Source organism: Rhynchophorus ferrugineus, unplaced genomic scaffold (assembly GCF_030347505.1).
Source record: "Rhynchophorus ferrugineus isolate W39M unplaced genomic scaffold, kcgeb_rfMv2 rfM4, whole genome shotgun sequence".
NCBI lineage: Eukaryota > Metazoa > Arthropoda > Insecta > Coleoptera > Curculionidae > Rhynchophorus > Rhynchophorus ferrugineus.
Genome location: NW_027472583.1, coordinates 22,746,339 through 22,759,887, shown reverse-complemented (window position 1 = coordinate 22,759,887; position 13,549 = coordinate 22,746,339). Strand labels below are relative to the sequence as shown.

Sequence of the window (13,549 nt, the reverse complement as noted above, 5' to 3'; positions counted from 1 at the left end):
TTCAGAAAAACGACATATTCTAACTTTGAATAGAATATATTTACTAAAACTACTTAAAGTATATCAAACAGTAAGATGCAACAATATCAATAATGAAGCTTTATATATTAGATCAGATCAAATTGTTGAATTATAATTCATTAAAAAAATATAATTTTTTGATATGAATTTTATTAATTCAGTTACATTCTAAGGTTATTAATGCACTTATCCAAAATATCTTTTCTAATATTGCCATAATCAGGGCTAAGTTTAAGTACATCATTAGCTGTATCTATTGCTTGAGGATACTTTTTGCACTTCATTAAACAGTATGCCAATTTGTAACCAATGGTTGGACTGGTCCTGCCTCCAGCTTTCCATGCTTGTTGATAATGATTGGCTGCATCTTTGTACCTATGCTCCTTCTCCGCTATATAACCCATGTATTCTAAAGCTTTAGTACAAGCTTTGTTATGCTGCACTACTTTAACAATAAGTTCACCAGCAGAATCCAACTTGTTCGATTGTATATATAAGTCAGCCAGTAATAACCAGCAACGCTCCAGATAATCAGCGTCGTCGAAGTTCCATGAATTCTTCACCACTCTCTTGAGTTGATTTTTGGCTCGTTGCTGCTGTTTAAGGAGCACATGTGCCGTAGACATACCTAAAATCGTTCCTAAATTATCTTTGGTGGGTGTCTGAGAGGCTATCGAAACAAAATCATCCAAGGCTCGCTCAATATTATATTTTTCTTTTGTCGCTAAAAGGCGAAAATTCCCGAGAAGACGACATTTAAAAAGATCTGCTCCATCCAATTCCAACCGTTGCCTCAACTCTTTGATAAGGCGTTCGGCTAAAATGTACAAAATTCCAAATGGTGTTATGTCAAGTCTCTAATTACAAAAACGTTACCGGTCTTCAGGGCCAACGATCGGGAATCTCTATATTCGATATCTTCGCTATCCATAAATTGTTCAGCCATCATTTCATCATCTGGGTTTAGACATATCTCTATCATACCCAATAGAGCTTGAACTCCATAATTAGTGTCTTGTCGGACTTGATTGAAATTTTTTAAAGCTGCGTTTAAATTTCCCGAATGCCACTGATAAAATGCCTTGCAATAAAGGAATCCTAAAAATAAAAAATGTAGTATTTCTAATTTATATCTACTTTAAAAGGCAGATTTCATAGATAAAACTCTCTATATGATAAGCACCTTTGAAAATATTGAATATTATGAAAAGGGGATTATCCAATGTAACTACTGAAAAAGACCACAATATCTACTATATTTGGATTGCTTGCAACAAGCAGTTTATGACAGTTTTTACTACTTTTCGGCATAGGGTCACCTTATAACTAACGAGTAAAAACTACAAATAGGTAGCGGGGGGCTCAATTTAAAACGTATTTGGTTACGTTGATACATGCATTGTTACCATCCGCATTTGTTACACCTAGAACACGCGCTTTTTGAAATTATAATAATACTCCTTTTAGATGATCTTTCGTAAGAATAATGAAGGCTCCCCCCACTTCCTCGGTAGCAAAAATAAGGCAAGGAAAATGCCATCAAGACAGAATATAGAGTTATAACACTAAACATCTGATGTAAATGTGTTTGGATTACGATTATACAAAAATCCCAAAAATTTATATGATGAGCACCGATGACAGATATGTTGGTTTATATAGGAGAATTTCACTAAATGCAAGAAATAGTTTTATTTCTTGGTAAATACAACTCAAACATATTTTGAAGATATTATTGTTGAACGTTTGAATTTTATTTACCAAGAAATAAAAGTATTTCTTTCAAATCAGAAGTGAGATTATACTCAAAATACACTCATAATGATTGTGCGATTATACATTGAATAGTGAAAGAAAAACCTGTTCAAAGAAGATGATGCTGAAAGTGTTAGTTAATTATTGGCGATTCTGGAAGTGCCTTTACCGCAAAAACGTTGCGAACATATAGGGAATACAGTGAAACCTGATTTATTGAATAATGTTTGTATTTATTGATATTGATATTTGATATGTGAAATATTAAACCTATTTGGGTGCTAGAGATGATAATAAATAGCTAAATGCTCAACTGAATTTCTCGATACATCTCAGGCTTTTGATAACAAAACTCACTTAAATTTTACCTTTGCGAGAAGCAATCAAATTGAATTATTATATATTCAAGAATATGCTGATTCAACATTGAACTTTCTGTATACCACTAATATTGACTACAAAAATCACTATTGTGTGACTTTTACTTAACAATTGCTAAAGGTATAAGCAAACTGAAGCCATATAGATCTAGTTACAGTCTACATCGGTCCGCATGTCACTTACAAACATGAATCATAATAATATTTACCAGGATCTTTTTGTGGATTAACACATAATTTTTCTGCTGCATCTATGTACTCCTCACATTCTTCCAAGTTACCCAATCTCCTAGAAACTTCAATTAAACGACTTAAAGCGCTCCAATTCGTTGGTTGTCTTGATACTATCTGACTGAAATGAAATAGAGCCATATCAAAATCAACCTGAAATTGTATATTAATTTCCAGTTTCATGATTATTATTAATAGCACTGAACCTTTCTAAAGGCAATATCTGCCATAATAACTGAAGCAACTTCATTATCTGGATCAATTCTTAATATAGTTGCACAAGTTTGTTGGCACAGCTCCAGGTAGTTAGTTTGCATATATAATTTAGCAAGAGCCGTTAATAAAGATATGTTATTAGGGGATACAGCTAGTCCTTCTTTATAATAATTGACAGCTTGTTCTGTATTTTTCATTGATAGAGCCATTTCACCTAATTTTGTTGATAATGATATAAGGGTTTGATCAATTGCATCAGTGTCTCCTAAAATATTATTATATTTCATGTATATTAGAATGGATTCTGGATAATGTATATTATAATCTTATGAGTTGCGATATATCATCTAGTTACCATTATGATCCAAAGAGATTCTCTTTTTCACACGTATTTGACAGTCCATGGCATCCTTAAGACTCTTCACAGCATAAGTAAAATTTCCAGACTTCTCCTGTAACTGCGCTAATAACTGATATAATTCAGCATTGGACTTCAACTCTGTCAGCTCCTCACTAGTTTTCCAAGTATTTTCTTCTAATTCATTCAAAAGTAAAAGTTCACCTTTCTCATATTCCTTTAAATTCAAGTATAATTCTGACAACTGAAGTTTCAACTCAATTGAATTACTGTCTTTGATGGCTTTCTTATAATATTCTACTGCTCTGTTAAAATAATGAGTTTCCACTAAAGCTTGTCCCATTTTAAGAGTTAACGCAGGGTCTTTGGGACTTAATTTTAAAGCATTTTCATAATTCTCCAAAGCATCATCTGGTTCTAGCACTTTCATGTAAGCATCTCCCAACATAACAAACGAGTTAGGTGAAGGATCTTTTTCGACAAATTCTTGATAGATTTGCAAAAAGGCGTATTTATCTTTACGATACTTCAAAAAAATATCGGCCAATTTTATTTTTGCTGCTTGATAACAATCCTCTTCCATAGTAATTTTATTTAATAAATCGATAGCGCCCTGTATGTTTTTGCGTGCCAACATATTATCAGCACTTAGTAGTAGAATTCTTGATTCCTCTGAACTACCCTTTAAATCATCAGCAGCTTCTTCAAGAATCTTTAGTGATTCATCTGTTTGTCCCACAATATTTAAAGTATCAATCAGCTCAACATAAATAGAACTTTTTTCAGCTAAAGATGCTTTATTTTCTTTAGCCAAATTTAAGGCAGATGTTAGTGAACGAATTGCTTCCATATAATTCTGCGAATTCTTCTCGACTAAAGCATTTACATAGTGATATTGACAATTCTCTCTGATTTGAAAATTAATACTTATGCAAGCTTCTAAACTTTGTGCTGCTTTTTCAAACTGTCCATTGTTAACTTGTAATTGGGCTTGTAAAAGACTGGCATCACTAGATGTTTCATCTGATAAATTAGATAACTTTTCTAGAACATTTAAAGCGGTAATATTGTCGTTTTGTGCATGAAGCACCTTGGCTAGTAAATATAAGGCTTTAGGTGAACCAGGGCACGCTTCTACTATTGCTTTAGCTAATTGTAATGGTTGTTCTTTTAAAGAGCACCTCCGAAGATATTCCTCCACAACCTCACCACAGAAACCAGGATCAAACTCCAACAAATAATTATCAGAATAATAATTTAATTTAGCTAAATGTGTCTTAAGATCAAAAATAAATTGTAAATAAGATACTGCATCAACAGAAAGCTTAGAAGCTTTTGCTTGTAATAGTCTTAAGGACAGTGATGTAGTTGAATCATTTAATTCTAAAAGATAATCAATTTGCCTCTGAAGTTGATCAGACTGACCATGATCATAATATTCACACCAAGATAAACCTAAAAGAGCCTCAAAACAGGTTTCATCTATTTTGGTGGCAGATTTGAATAAACGCGTTGCTTCCTTTATTTTTCCACATTGTACCATTAAGAATCCCAAATCTACCACTATAGAGGCATTTTCAGAATCTAACTGTAACGCAGATTCTAGTATTAAAATACATTGTTTCATTAACATTTCATTCTTTCCACATAACGCTGAGAACAAACGAGTTGCTTCACTAAAAACTAATGAATTGTTAGGTTCATATTTTTTCAGAGCTTCATGATAAGTTTTTATTTTGTTGCTGGCTTCTTTATAGTTTGCAACATGACATAAATTAAGCATAATTTCATATTTCAGTGCATATAAAATCTCTGAATCAGTAATGTTGAACCTAAAATTAATAAAAGTAAATGTGAATGATTATAAATATTTATATATACCTGAATAATTACCTATTTATGGTTTCAATCGTTTGATCCCAATCCTGGGAAGCAAAATTGATTCTCATTTTTTGCAAAAGTGGTAAATTGGTTGTTGAATTTATTACTACTGCTTGGTTTATAGAATTTAAAGCCTCTGTAAATTCGCCAGAGTGTAAACAACACTCAGTGTAACCCAAAATTGCTAAAGTCTCCTTGTAGTTCTTTTGTAGAACATTTGAAAATATTGATTTAATAGATGAAATGTTGTGCTTAATGCTGGATTTTGTTATTAGTAATAAGAAGCCTTTTAATACATAACAATCTATTTCATTTGCCATTGTTAAAGATTTTTCTACATAATCTAAAGCTTTTTCCGGTTTATTCAATATCATTAATACAAACGCTGAATAATAGATATCCTGCCATCCAGCTGTTTTTCGGTATTCTTTCATTTCACAATCTAGTGTATTAAATATATCTCTACCAGCTATACCTAACATTTTATGACCATACATGAGTGCAATTGTAGCTGATAACTTAGTTTCATCTTCTTCTCTAAGCCCTTCTAAGTCTCTTATTGCTTCTTCTAATCTATTTGTTAACATTAGAGCTAATGAGTGATAAAGTTTAAAAGCTGCATTAGTAGGAAACTTTGCTACAGCTTCCTTTGCACTACTTAACATTAAATTATAATATTTGTGGTAAAAATTATAAAAAATCTTTGCAAAGTTGTCAGCAGAATCCATTTTATTCAATATTAAAATCTTCTATGATATGCCCTTTATATTTTGAATGATTTTTAATATAAAAGTGCTGTAGAAACTCACAAGTTAGTTTCAACTGTTTTTTATTTGACACTAAATGATCAAAAACTCTCTAAAATATAAATATTCATATTATTTAAGTACATTAAGTAAAATTATTTATACTTCTGCAAAGATGTGGCCTAATCCCTGTCCTTGAAGCTGCTCAGGTATTAAGGTATGAACTAAATCATATGTGGCCTCATCTACTTTAACAAATGATATGGTTGCCAGGATATTAGGATCTAGTTGGATTGTTAGTTCATTGGCGCTCTCTACAACTGGTTGATTTTTGAGATTATATTTAATAGTATTCATAAATCCTCTAAACAGTTTCATAACTAATGGTGCTGTAAATAAAGGTGCTATGTACCTATATTTTGTACTTAAATTAATATTACTTTAAATTTACTTACTATAGTTTTACACTATTCACATGCAAATGCTGAAAAATGTATCTTGGACTTTGCAATATAATTTCACAATCTGATCAAGAATACAAACAAATCCTAAATTAACCCCGATGTTTATAAACGAATAAAAGCATCTAGAAGAGGAATCTTTGAGGTTAGGGCTTTCATAACATTTGTAAATAAAAAATTCTTATAAACACTTACATTTTATTTTAAACTTAATCATTAAAAATATCGCACCAGTCACAGTCTGCTTCCTCCAGCTTCGAAGTAAAATATTTACCATCACTATTTAGTGAATTATATTCACACTTTGTATATTCTGGTATCTCAAATTCTTTTAGTGTGTTGTACATTTTTTCTCTATCAGAATAATCTATATCAATTATATTGTATTTCAGAAATGTTTCGTTGTTAAATATGCGAGGTCTAATATTAAAATTATCTTCTAAGAAAAATAACACATCCTTAAACTTTTTGAGATTGTTAAAAACTCTTTTTTGTCTGCGTGTTAATATCTTTTCCATCATGAAAACTAAGTGATGATGGAAACATTGAAATGTTAAATTGTATGGTTTTTCTGGGATATTGACATTTAAGGTAGTCTTTTTATTTATTAGATTATTATATTCTGATATTGTTAAAGTGCTATTATAACAAATATCTAACCATTTTTGAACACACTGCAAAGATGTTTTGTCCACTCCTGTGAAAATTTCTGGATTTGTTAATATACCATTTGCAACCATTACACCTCTAATATTAGTTTTTTCTTGAAGAGCTGAACAATCGTCAAGGTTAGATAATCCACCATTACCTACTATAGGTATTTTAACACTTTTTGATATAAGTTGTAAAGCATCCTCATTGATAGGTCCAGTATTTTCATCCAGAGTTCTTGAATGTACTGTTAAAAAACTTACACCACTATGCTCTAACTGTCTTGCAATATCAATAGTCTTATTCAAGTCTTTCATTATTCTGGTTTTAACACTAACACTAAATGGTTTATTTATGGTATTTCTACATTGTCTTACTAAGTCATAAATTACTTGGGGATTTTTTAACATTTCACAACCAACATTCATGTCTCTGGCCCATCTCTGCGGACATCCACAATTTAAATCAACACCATTGCAATGTGGGGCAACAAGATAACTAGCTCCGACAAAATCATGAACAGTATTAGCAGCAAATTGAATTACAAGCGGAGTATCTGCAGAATTTGTAGTAAATTCATTGTTTCTAGCCTTTTCACTTTTACAAATCGAATCAGCTAGTATCATAGGACTGAATACAAGATCACAGTCATATAACTTAACTAAATTTCGAAATTGGAGTTTGCTATATCGCACCATTGGTGCACATATTTTAACTAAATCTTTAGTTTCAAATAATTCAAGTATATCGAACTGAGCCTTTAACTCCATGACATAATTTTTTAAGTCACAAAATGTATAATATACTTGAATATACTTTTGTTTTGTGTGCGAAACATAAAGGTTAGAAATTGGTCAGCTTTGGTGACCATTTGAACTACCAATGAATTTTTAACAATAATGTGTTTTCCATCTTTAGAAAAACAATATATTTTCAAATCTTTGAAAGTGTGGTGTTTAATATAATATACTAACAGATTTATTTTAAGTAACAATTTTCTAGTATTTATGTGTATCTCTGGTTATCTATCTTAACATATTAGAGCTAAAAAATTTAAAAATTTAAAAACATTTTTAAACGTAATACACTTAAAACACTTTTTAAAAATTAATTAAAAAATACAAAATTAATAAACGTATATATATATATATATATATATATATATAATATTTATATATATTTTATAAGTATATATTTACTCCAACAAATACATCGTCTAGGCGGTTAGCTATGGTAAAAGTTTTGTTTACAGTTGTGTTTGGCAAAACGTTTTGCATCGACAATTATGTGATCGAAATAATAGCCCATCTTAAAGTAGCCAATTTTAAAATAGCTTTTAATAATATGTATACAAATTTTTTTCAAAATCTTGCCAACTCTTTCATTTGATATGGAAAATGGTTATTTTGTATGTTTTTATTGCCAGATAATATTTCACTATTGTGTTGTGCCTAATTTTGATTTTATTTCAAAATTGTCATATATTTCTTATTATATTTATTATTTTATATTTATATTAATTATGGTAGTCGTAAATATTTTTAATTAAATTAAGTATGCATTTTATGTATACGAACTTCTGAGTATTAATTAATAAATATGGAATATAAAACTAAATCGAAATTTCTTATATAAATTGTTAATTAGTTGATCTAAACAAATAGCATCAAAGCTTGATCATTTTATGATCCTATGCTTATAAATGTAGATATATAACATGTAATTTATAATTCAAGATTAAACTGGTATCATGCAAATGAGTTTATGTTTAAGTAAAATCGCATTCATCATTGTCTTGCCATTGACTTTCAATAAAAACTTAAATCTCACGACCTTGTAGGCCAATTTACTGGTCTATTTATCGTGGTAATCGATTCATCAAACTGGTCCTTCAATAATTCGATTGTGTTTGTTACAATATGTGGTCCTCTCCTGCTAAAACCGCATGTCGTTTGTATTATCATTCCTCTATAAATATAAATAATACCACATATTTTGCTTTTATATTTTATTTTATCAATTACCCTCTTGATTATTAATTAATAATTATAGATTAAATTCAATATAAGATTTTGATTTCATAACAAAATTAATTGTTGTTTAAGAGGCATAGAACAAAGCTGAAACTGACATAGTTCGAATGAAATGAAAACAATATTAATTTAGGAATATTAAGATCATTATATACTATTATAATGTTCTAGGCCACTTTAATATTTAATTTTTCCTAAGAAAATCTCCAAAATTTTATGATTAACTTAAACTAATAATTGCCCTGTGGTTGAAATTGGACCCCAATTTATTAACTTAATCATCTTTCTTCTTTTAGTTCGTTGATTATCTAGTCAATCTACAGCATTAAAATTGAACAAGTAATATTGAAATTTTGTTCGCTTGAAGATTTTTAAAGTTGAGGGTTACTATTTTCGTAAATATATTACTACTTCTAAATTTGAGCATAATCGATCAGGAGTTCATAAGAATATATTAAAGGGTGATAGGTGAGAGTTATTAAAATCAGATAAAAATATGATTGCCGTCAAACTAGATGGTAACAATCCAATGGATGCTATATTAGATGAAATTCGATCTAATATAAGCTGTGGAAATTTGAAAAGGCTAGATTTCTTGACTCATAAAGGTTTATATGGAATTCAGCAAGCTAACCTATTAAATTCCATAGGTACAAAACATAATAAAAGTGGGGCTACAAGTGTTGAAGCAAGGGTAAAGTATGATATTACAGGAGTATTACTGAAATACAGGAAAATTACAAGAAATTCATATCTTTGTCCTTAGACCAAGATTCTCCAAAACTAAACTCTTTTTTATAGATTGTTTCAGTTGATATTCGGTAATATTCGGCAGTTTTTACCAGATTTATATACTGATTTATATTGAATTACATTTGTTATTAAATATTGCTTTTTTTTCATTCAATATGTTTATAGGTTCTTTTATTATATTTAATATCTTATAGAAGATGAAGATAGTACCAAGAAATGTTAACTTTAGTTAACTTAAAAGATTTTCAACAAATGGCGATACTGTGTATTAAATCGCATCGGTTACATTTGTAACCAATTTCATCTTGAGTCTGACTCATAGGCTTCACTTTTCTTACAGTATGTCTCATTTCATCGAAGTGTGGACAAAAAATTCACGATTAATTTCAGTGCATAAAAAATGTTTCAATTTGTACCGAGTCTCATTTGTGGAAAGTTTTACTTATTTACTTTTATTTGACGAAAAAGACGGCTGAAAGTTATCGAACTCTGTCTTCATCCATTTCAACATGTCAATACTGGACAGTGGCGATCGTTATTGACACCAATTGATGCGTGTGAGTCGAGCACTGCACTAACAACGGTCGGAATATGAGCAAAGACACAGCAATGTTATTATTGAGCATGACAAAGCTCGTCCATTGTTGCAAAACTGGTGAAGACATACTTGGAAACAATAAAATGGCAAGCGTTACTCTACTTGCTGTATTCTCCAGATCTTGCCCCTTCTGATTACCACTTATTCCCACATATGCGTTACGACCTGTCTAAGCAGCGCTTCACTTCTTATGAAGAAACTAAAAATTGGGTCGACTTAAAAGATACAGATAGTTCTTTTGCGATTTAATTCATAAATTTCCTGAAAGATGAGTCATAGTAAGGGTTATTCAATGGCCAATATTTTGTATAAAATATATTTTCCCGATTTTTCATAATAAAGCTCCAAATTAAAAAAAATCCTTTAAAACTAATTTATAAGCCTAATCTTAATATTATATTCTTCAAATATTCGTACTATTTACAAGAAATGGCAATGTTGCGCAGTATAATTTTCAGGAATTGGACTGTTGTGATATACTTCAACTTTAAGAAGTAAGCGGCTAAAGGTGATTGAATGCTGAGTGAAGCTTCTGTCAACCATGTTTCATCTATTTCAACATGTGAATACTAGTTTCGACTTTCTAAAAATGGTGATTTTAATACCGAAGACAAAAAACATTTTGGACAGGCATTACTCGATGAAACCATTAATAAGGATCGCTATCGATTACAATTTATACGTTTGTGTCGAGCACTGTGCGAAAAACTGGCGTAATATAGGCAAATATATAATCATGTTATTCTTCAGTATGAAAAAATTCGATCACATATTGCAAAACAAGCAAAATATGCTTGAAAATATTAAGATGGGACGTCTCACCCCACCAGCTGTATTCTCCAGACTTTGCTTTTTTTATTACTACTTGTTTCGACATATGAGTTGTAACCTTTTTAAGCAGCGCTTCACTTCTGATAAATATTCTAAAAAATGGAATGATTCGTGGATAGCCTTAGAAGATACATAATTGTTTTGGGACTGAATATATAAATTGTCTGAAAGATGGTAATAAGTAACAGCTTTCAATGGATAGTATTTGGAATAAAATACATCCTACCTATTTTCACAATAAAGCTTCAAATTAAAAAAAGGCATAACTAATTTATAAGCCTAATATTCATACTATATTCATCAAATATACGTATAATTTATAAGAAGTGGCAACATCGAGCGATAGGTTTTACAATAATTAGACTGTGATTTTTGGGTTCAATAAACCGTAACCGTAAACTCTTGTGATAGTACAAGATATTGAAATATTTAAGTTTGAGGTTATGATTTGATTTTGAGGTTATGGAGAGTTTTGTTCTGTTTTCTTTTTGAGTACATTTTGCCATCGAAAACATTTGTTTGTAATGATATGTTTGTACTGGTATTAGTAGGCACCTTTTGTATTTTTACTTTTCGGTGCATTTAGACGGGACAGAACAAATAAAAAAACGTGCCTCGTTACTTGTAAAACGGAGCGACAGTTTTGTTGTGGATAAAAGCGAAATGCAGTCTTGGAACAATCTCAAAGGGAAATTTTCCATAGACGGCGACCTTTCCGGTTCGAACCGGTGCGCCAGTTGCATGTCCGTCCCGAAAACATTATTTTTAGCCATTCCCGGCCTTAATTTTCCACATATCGATAATCGCGAACTAGCCGTTGTTCGGTCCGTCCGTTCCCATCTTCCTCGGAGCGTCATTTGAATTTTTCCCGCTATTTGCATCGTCGCCCACCTAATCCTTCTTCTCGGCACGCTCTATTGTCTGGTGACCGACGGCATGCGAGACGTTGGTTTGCACCGTACAGAGAATTCAGCTTCCTAACCATACCGTGCGTGTGGAACCATACTGACGCGCAGTTGTAGTGATTTCGCCCTTCACCGGAACAGTGATGATCAAGGCCGATGAGAAGAACGTGAAATCGGCCGTAGCATGGGCCGGCTCCGACATTATCATTAAAATTTGCACACCATTCGATGCAGACGTACTTCAACCACCAGACGATGGTCAGTGAATATAGCATGTAAGCAGATATCCTTAAAGTTTTTTTTGTTCTGTTTGTGCTTTCAGTCATACGGAGCTAAAACAAATCGACAAATTACGCTTTACCTGAGTCTTTACGTGCTTGCCTTGTATAGAGATAAAACTGCATTTTAACCCAAATGCTTTTAGATTTATTTGATGATATTTATGATCTTCTCCTGGAAGGATCCATATTTTTTATCATCAGAAATATTCCATAATACGGGCGTGTTCTATATAATTTATAATATATACTGTATAGAGATTTTGTCATCCAAGAATGTACTTTATATTTATTGAATACATGCTAACCTCACTGTACTTATATATTGTTCAAATATTATTTATTAGAATTTTATAATTTCTCTACCCCTATTAATGATTTTTACGAAGAACAACTTTTTATGATGAAATGGGCGTGGTTATTGGAGTAATAAACTGATGCATCTTTATTTTATAGATGGGTACATAAATATAGCTGAGGCTTTGTATTGATCTAATTGTTAAGTAATATTTAGTTCTTTTTTTAAAGACAATTTTATTTAATGCGTACTACTAGTATTCTATTGGGTTAAAATAGAATTTAATTTATTTTAATAAAGCATATGTTACTATATTTGTGGTATTAAATATATATTTAGTCAAACGTGGATTTCGTTCTTATTATTGATCAAAATCTACTCTATGGATTAAATATGTTAAAATATTCTGATTAGTCATATTTTTATTGAAATCTTTTTTTTGTAAGCAAATTTTAACGAAGTATTTTTAATTATTTTTCTTCTATTCTATTTCTTTATATTAGAAAATGTATTTATTATAAGGCTGAATTGTTGACTGGCTATATTATTTGGTAGCTAATTATTTTAAAGATTGTTTATATACCCATGTTATAAATTCCCAATACTGTTAAATCATTTAGAAATGAAGATTTCATAATTTCATAATGATAAACACAACAACAGTGCTTTTTATCAGTAGAACATTTAATATAACAGCTAACTCCAGTTTAATGCTTTCTCATTCACAAGAACATAGTTTATTTTGAAAATTAATTTTAAAATGTGTGTAATAATTTTTTCCGTTTATTTGTCATTATGGAAGATATTTGAATCTACTACCATGATCTTGAACCAAAGCAACGGGTTAAGGAGTGGTGTAAACTAAATTCTCCAGTTTCGAAGCGAATTCATGTTCAAAAATTCGTTCAAGAAACCTTTTGTATTTTGAGATGCCGATATACCTTATAGGTTACCACCTATTGGATCAAACTGAATCAACTGAACGGATGCAGAAAATCATTGAACTGAAAACGTCATCGTTGAAATTAGTGAATCTAGCTTATTCGCCGGATTTAGTACTCAGACTTGTCATTTATAGAAGGTTTTAGTATGACTTCCTCCAGGAAGGATCCAGGTTTTTTTTACCATAAGGAACGTTTCATAATATGGGCGT

At 30.8% G+C, this 13,549-nt stretch overlaps 3 protein-coding genes across 6 annotated transcripts in view; 1 reads left to right on the top strand and 2 right to left on the bottom strand.

Annotated features, from left to right (window-relative positions):
- Positions 1-17: 17 nt before the first annotated feature.
- Positions 18-6,369, bottom strand: LOC143195563 (tetratricopeptide repeat protein 21B). 2 transcript variants are annotated; one of them, XM_076402829.1, is made up of 9 exons: positions 6,245-6,369; positions 6,044-6,174; positions 5,754-5,977; positions 4,855-5,700; positions 2,959-4,793; positions 2,594-2,868; positions 2,366-2,540; positions 898-1,119; positions 18-838 (listed from the first exon to the last, which is right to left on the bottom strand). In XM_076402829.1, the coding sequence occupies exons 4-9, from the start codon at positions 5,568-5,570 to the stop codon at positions 183-185; spliced, it is 3,879 nt and encodes a 1,292-aa protein (XP_076258944.1). In that variant the 5' UTR covers positions 5,571-5,700; positions 5,754-5,977; positions 6,044-6,174; positions 6,245-6,369; the 3' UTR covers positions 18-182. The 2 variants fall into 2 exon arrangements, with proteins under 2 accessions (XP_076258944.1, XP_076258946.1); XM_076402831.1 differs by lacking the exon at positions 6,245-6,369 and having other exon boundaries at positions 5,754-5,908.
- Dus4 (Dihydrouridine synthase 4) lies at positions 6,228-7,564 on the bottom strand. The gene has a single exon (XM_076402832.1). The coding sequence runs from the start codon at positions 7,468-7,470 to the stop codon at positions 6,259-6,261; it is 1,212 nt and encodes a 403-aa protein (XP_076258947.1). The 5' UTR covers positions 7,471-7,564; the 3' UTR covers positions 6,228-6,258.
- Positions 7,565-11,703: 4,139 nt separating this feature from the next.
- LOC143195562 (synaptic vesicle glycoprotein 2B) overlaps positions 11,704-13,549 on the top strand; it is a 52,685-nt gene continuing 50,839 nt past the window's right edge. The window contains exon 1 of one of the 3 annotated variants that reach the window (XM_076402826.1): positions 11,704-12,078. In XM_076402826.1, coding sequence (XP_076258941.1) covers positions 11,964-12,078 — 115 coding nt within the window. In that variant the 5' untranslated portion in view covers positions 11,704-11,963. Of the gene's footprint in view, positions 12,096-13,549 lie in introns of all 3 variants that reach the window. The other 2 variants (XM_076402827.1, XM_076402828.1) reach the window with 2 other exon arrangements.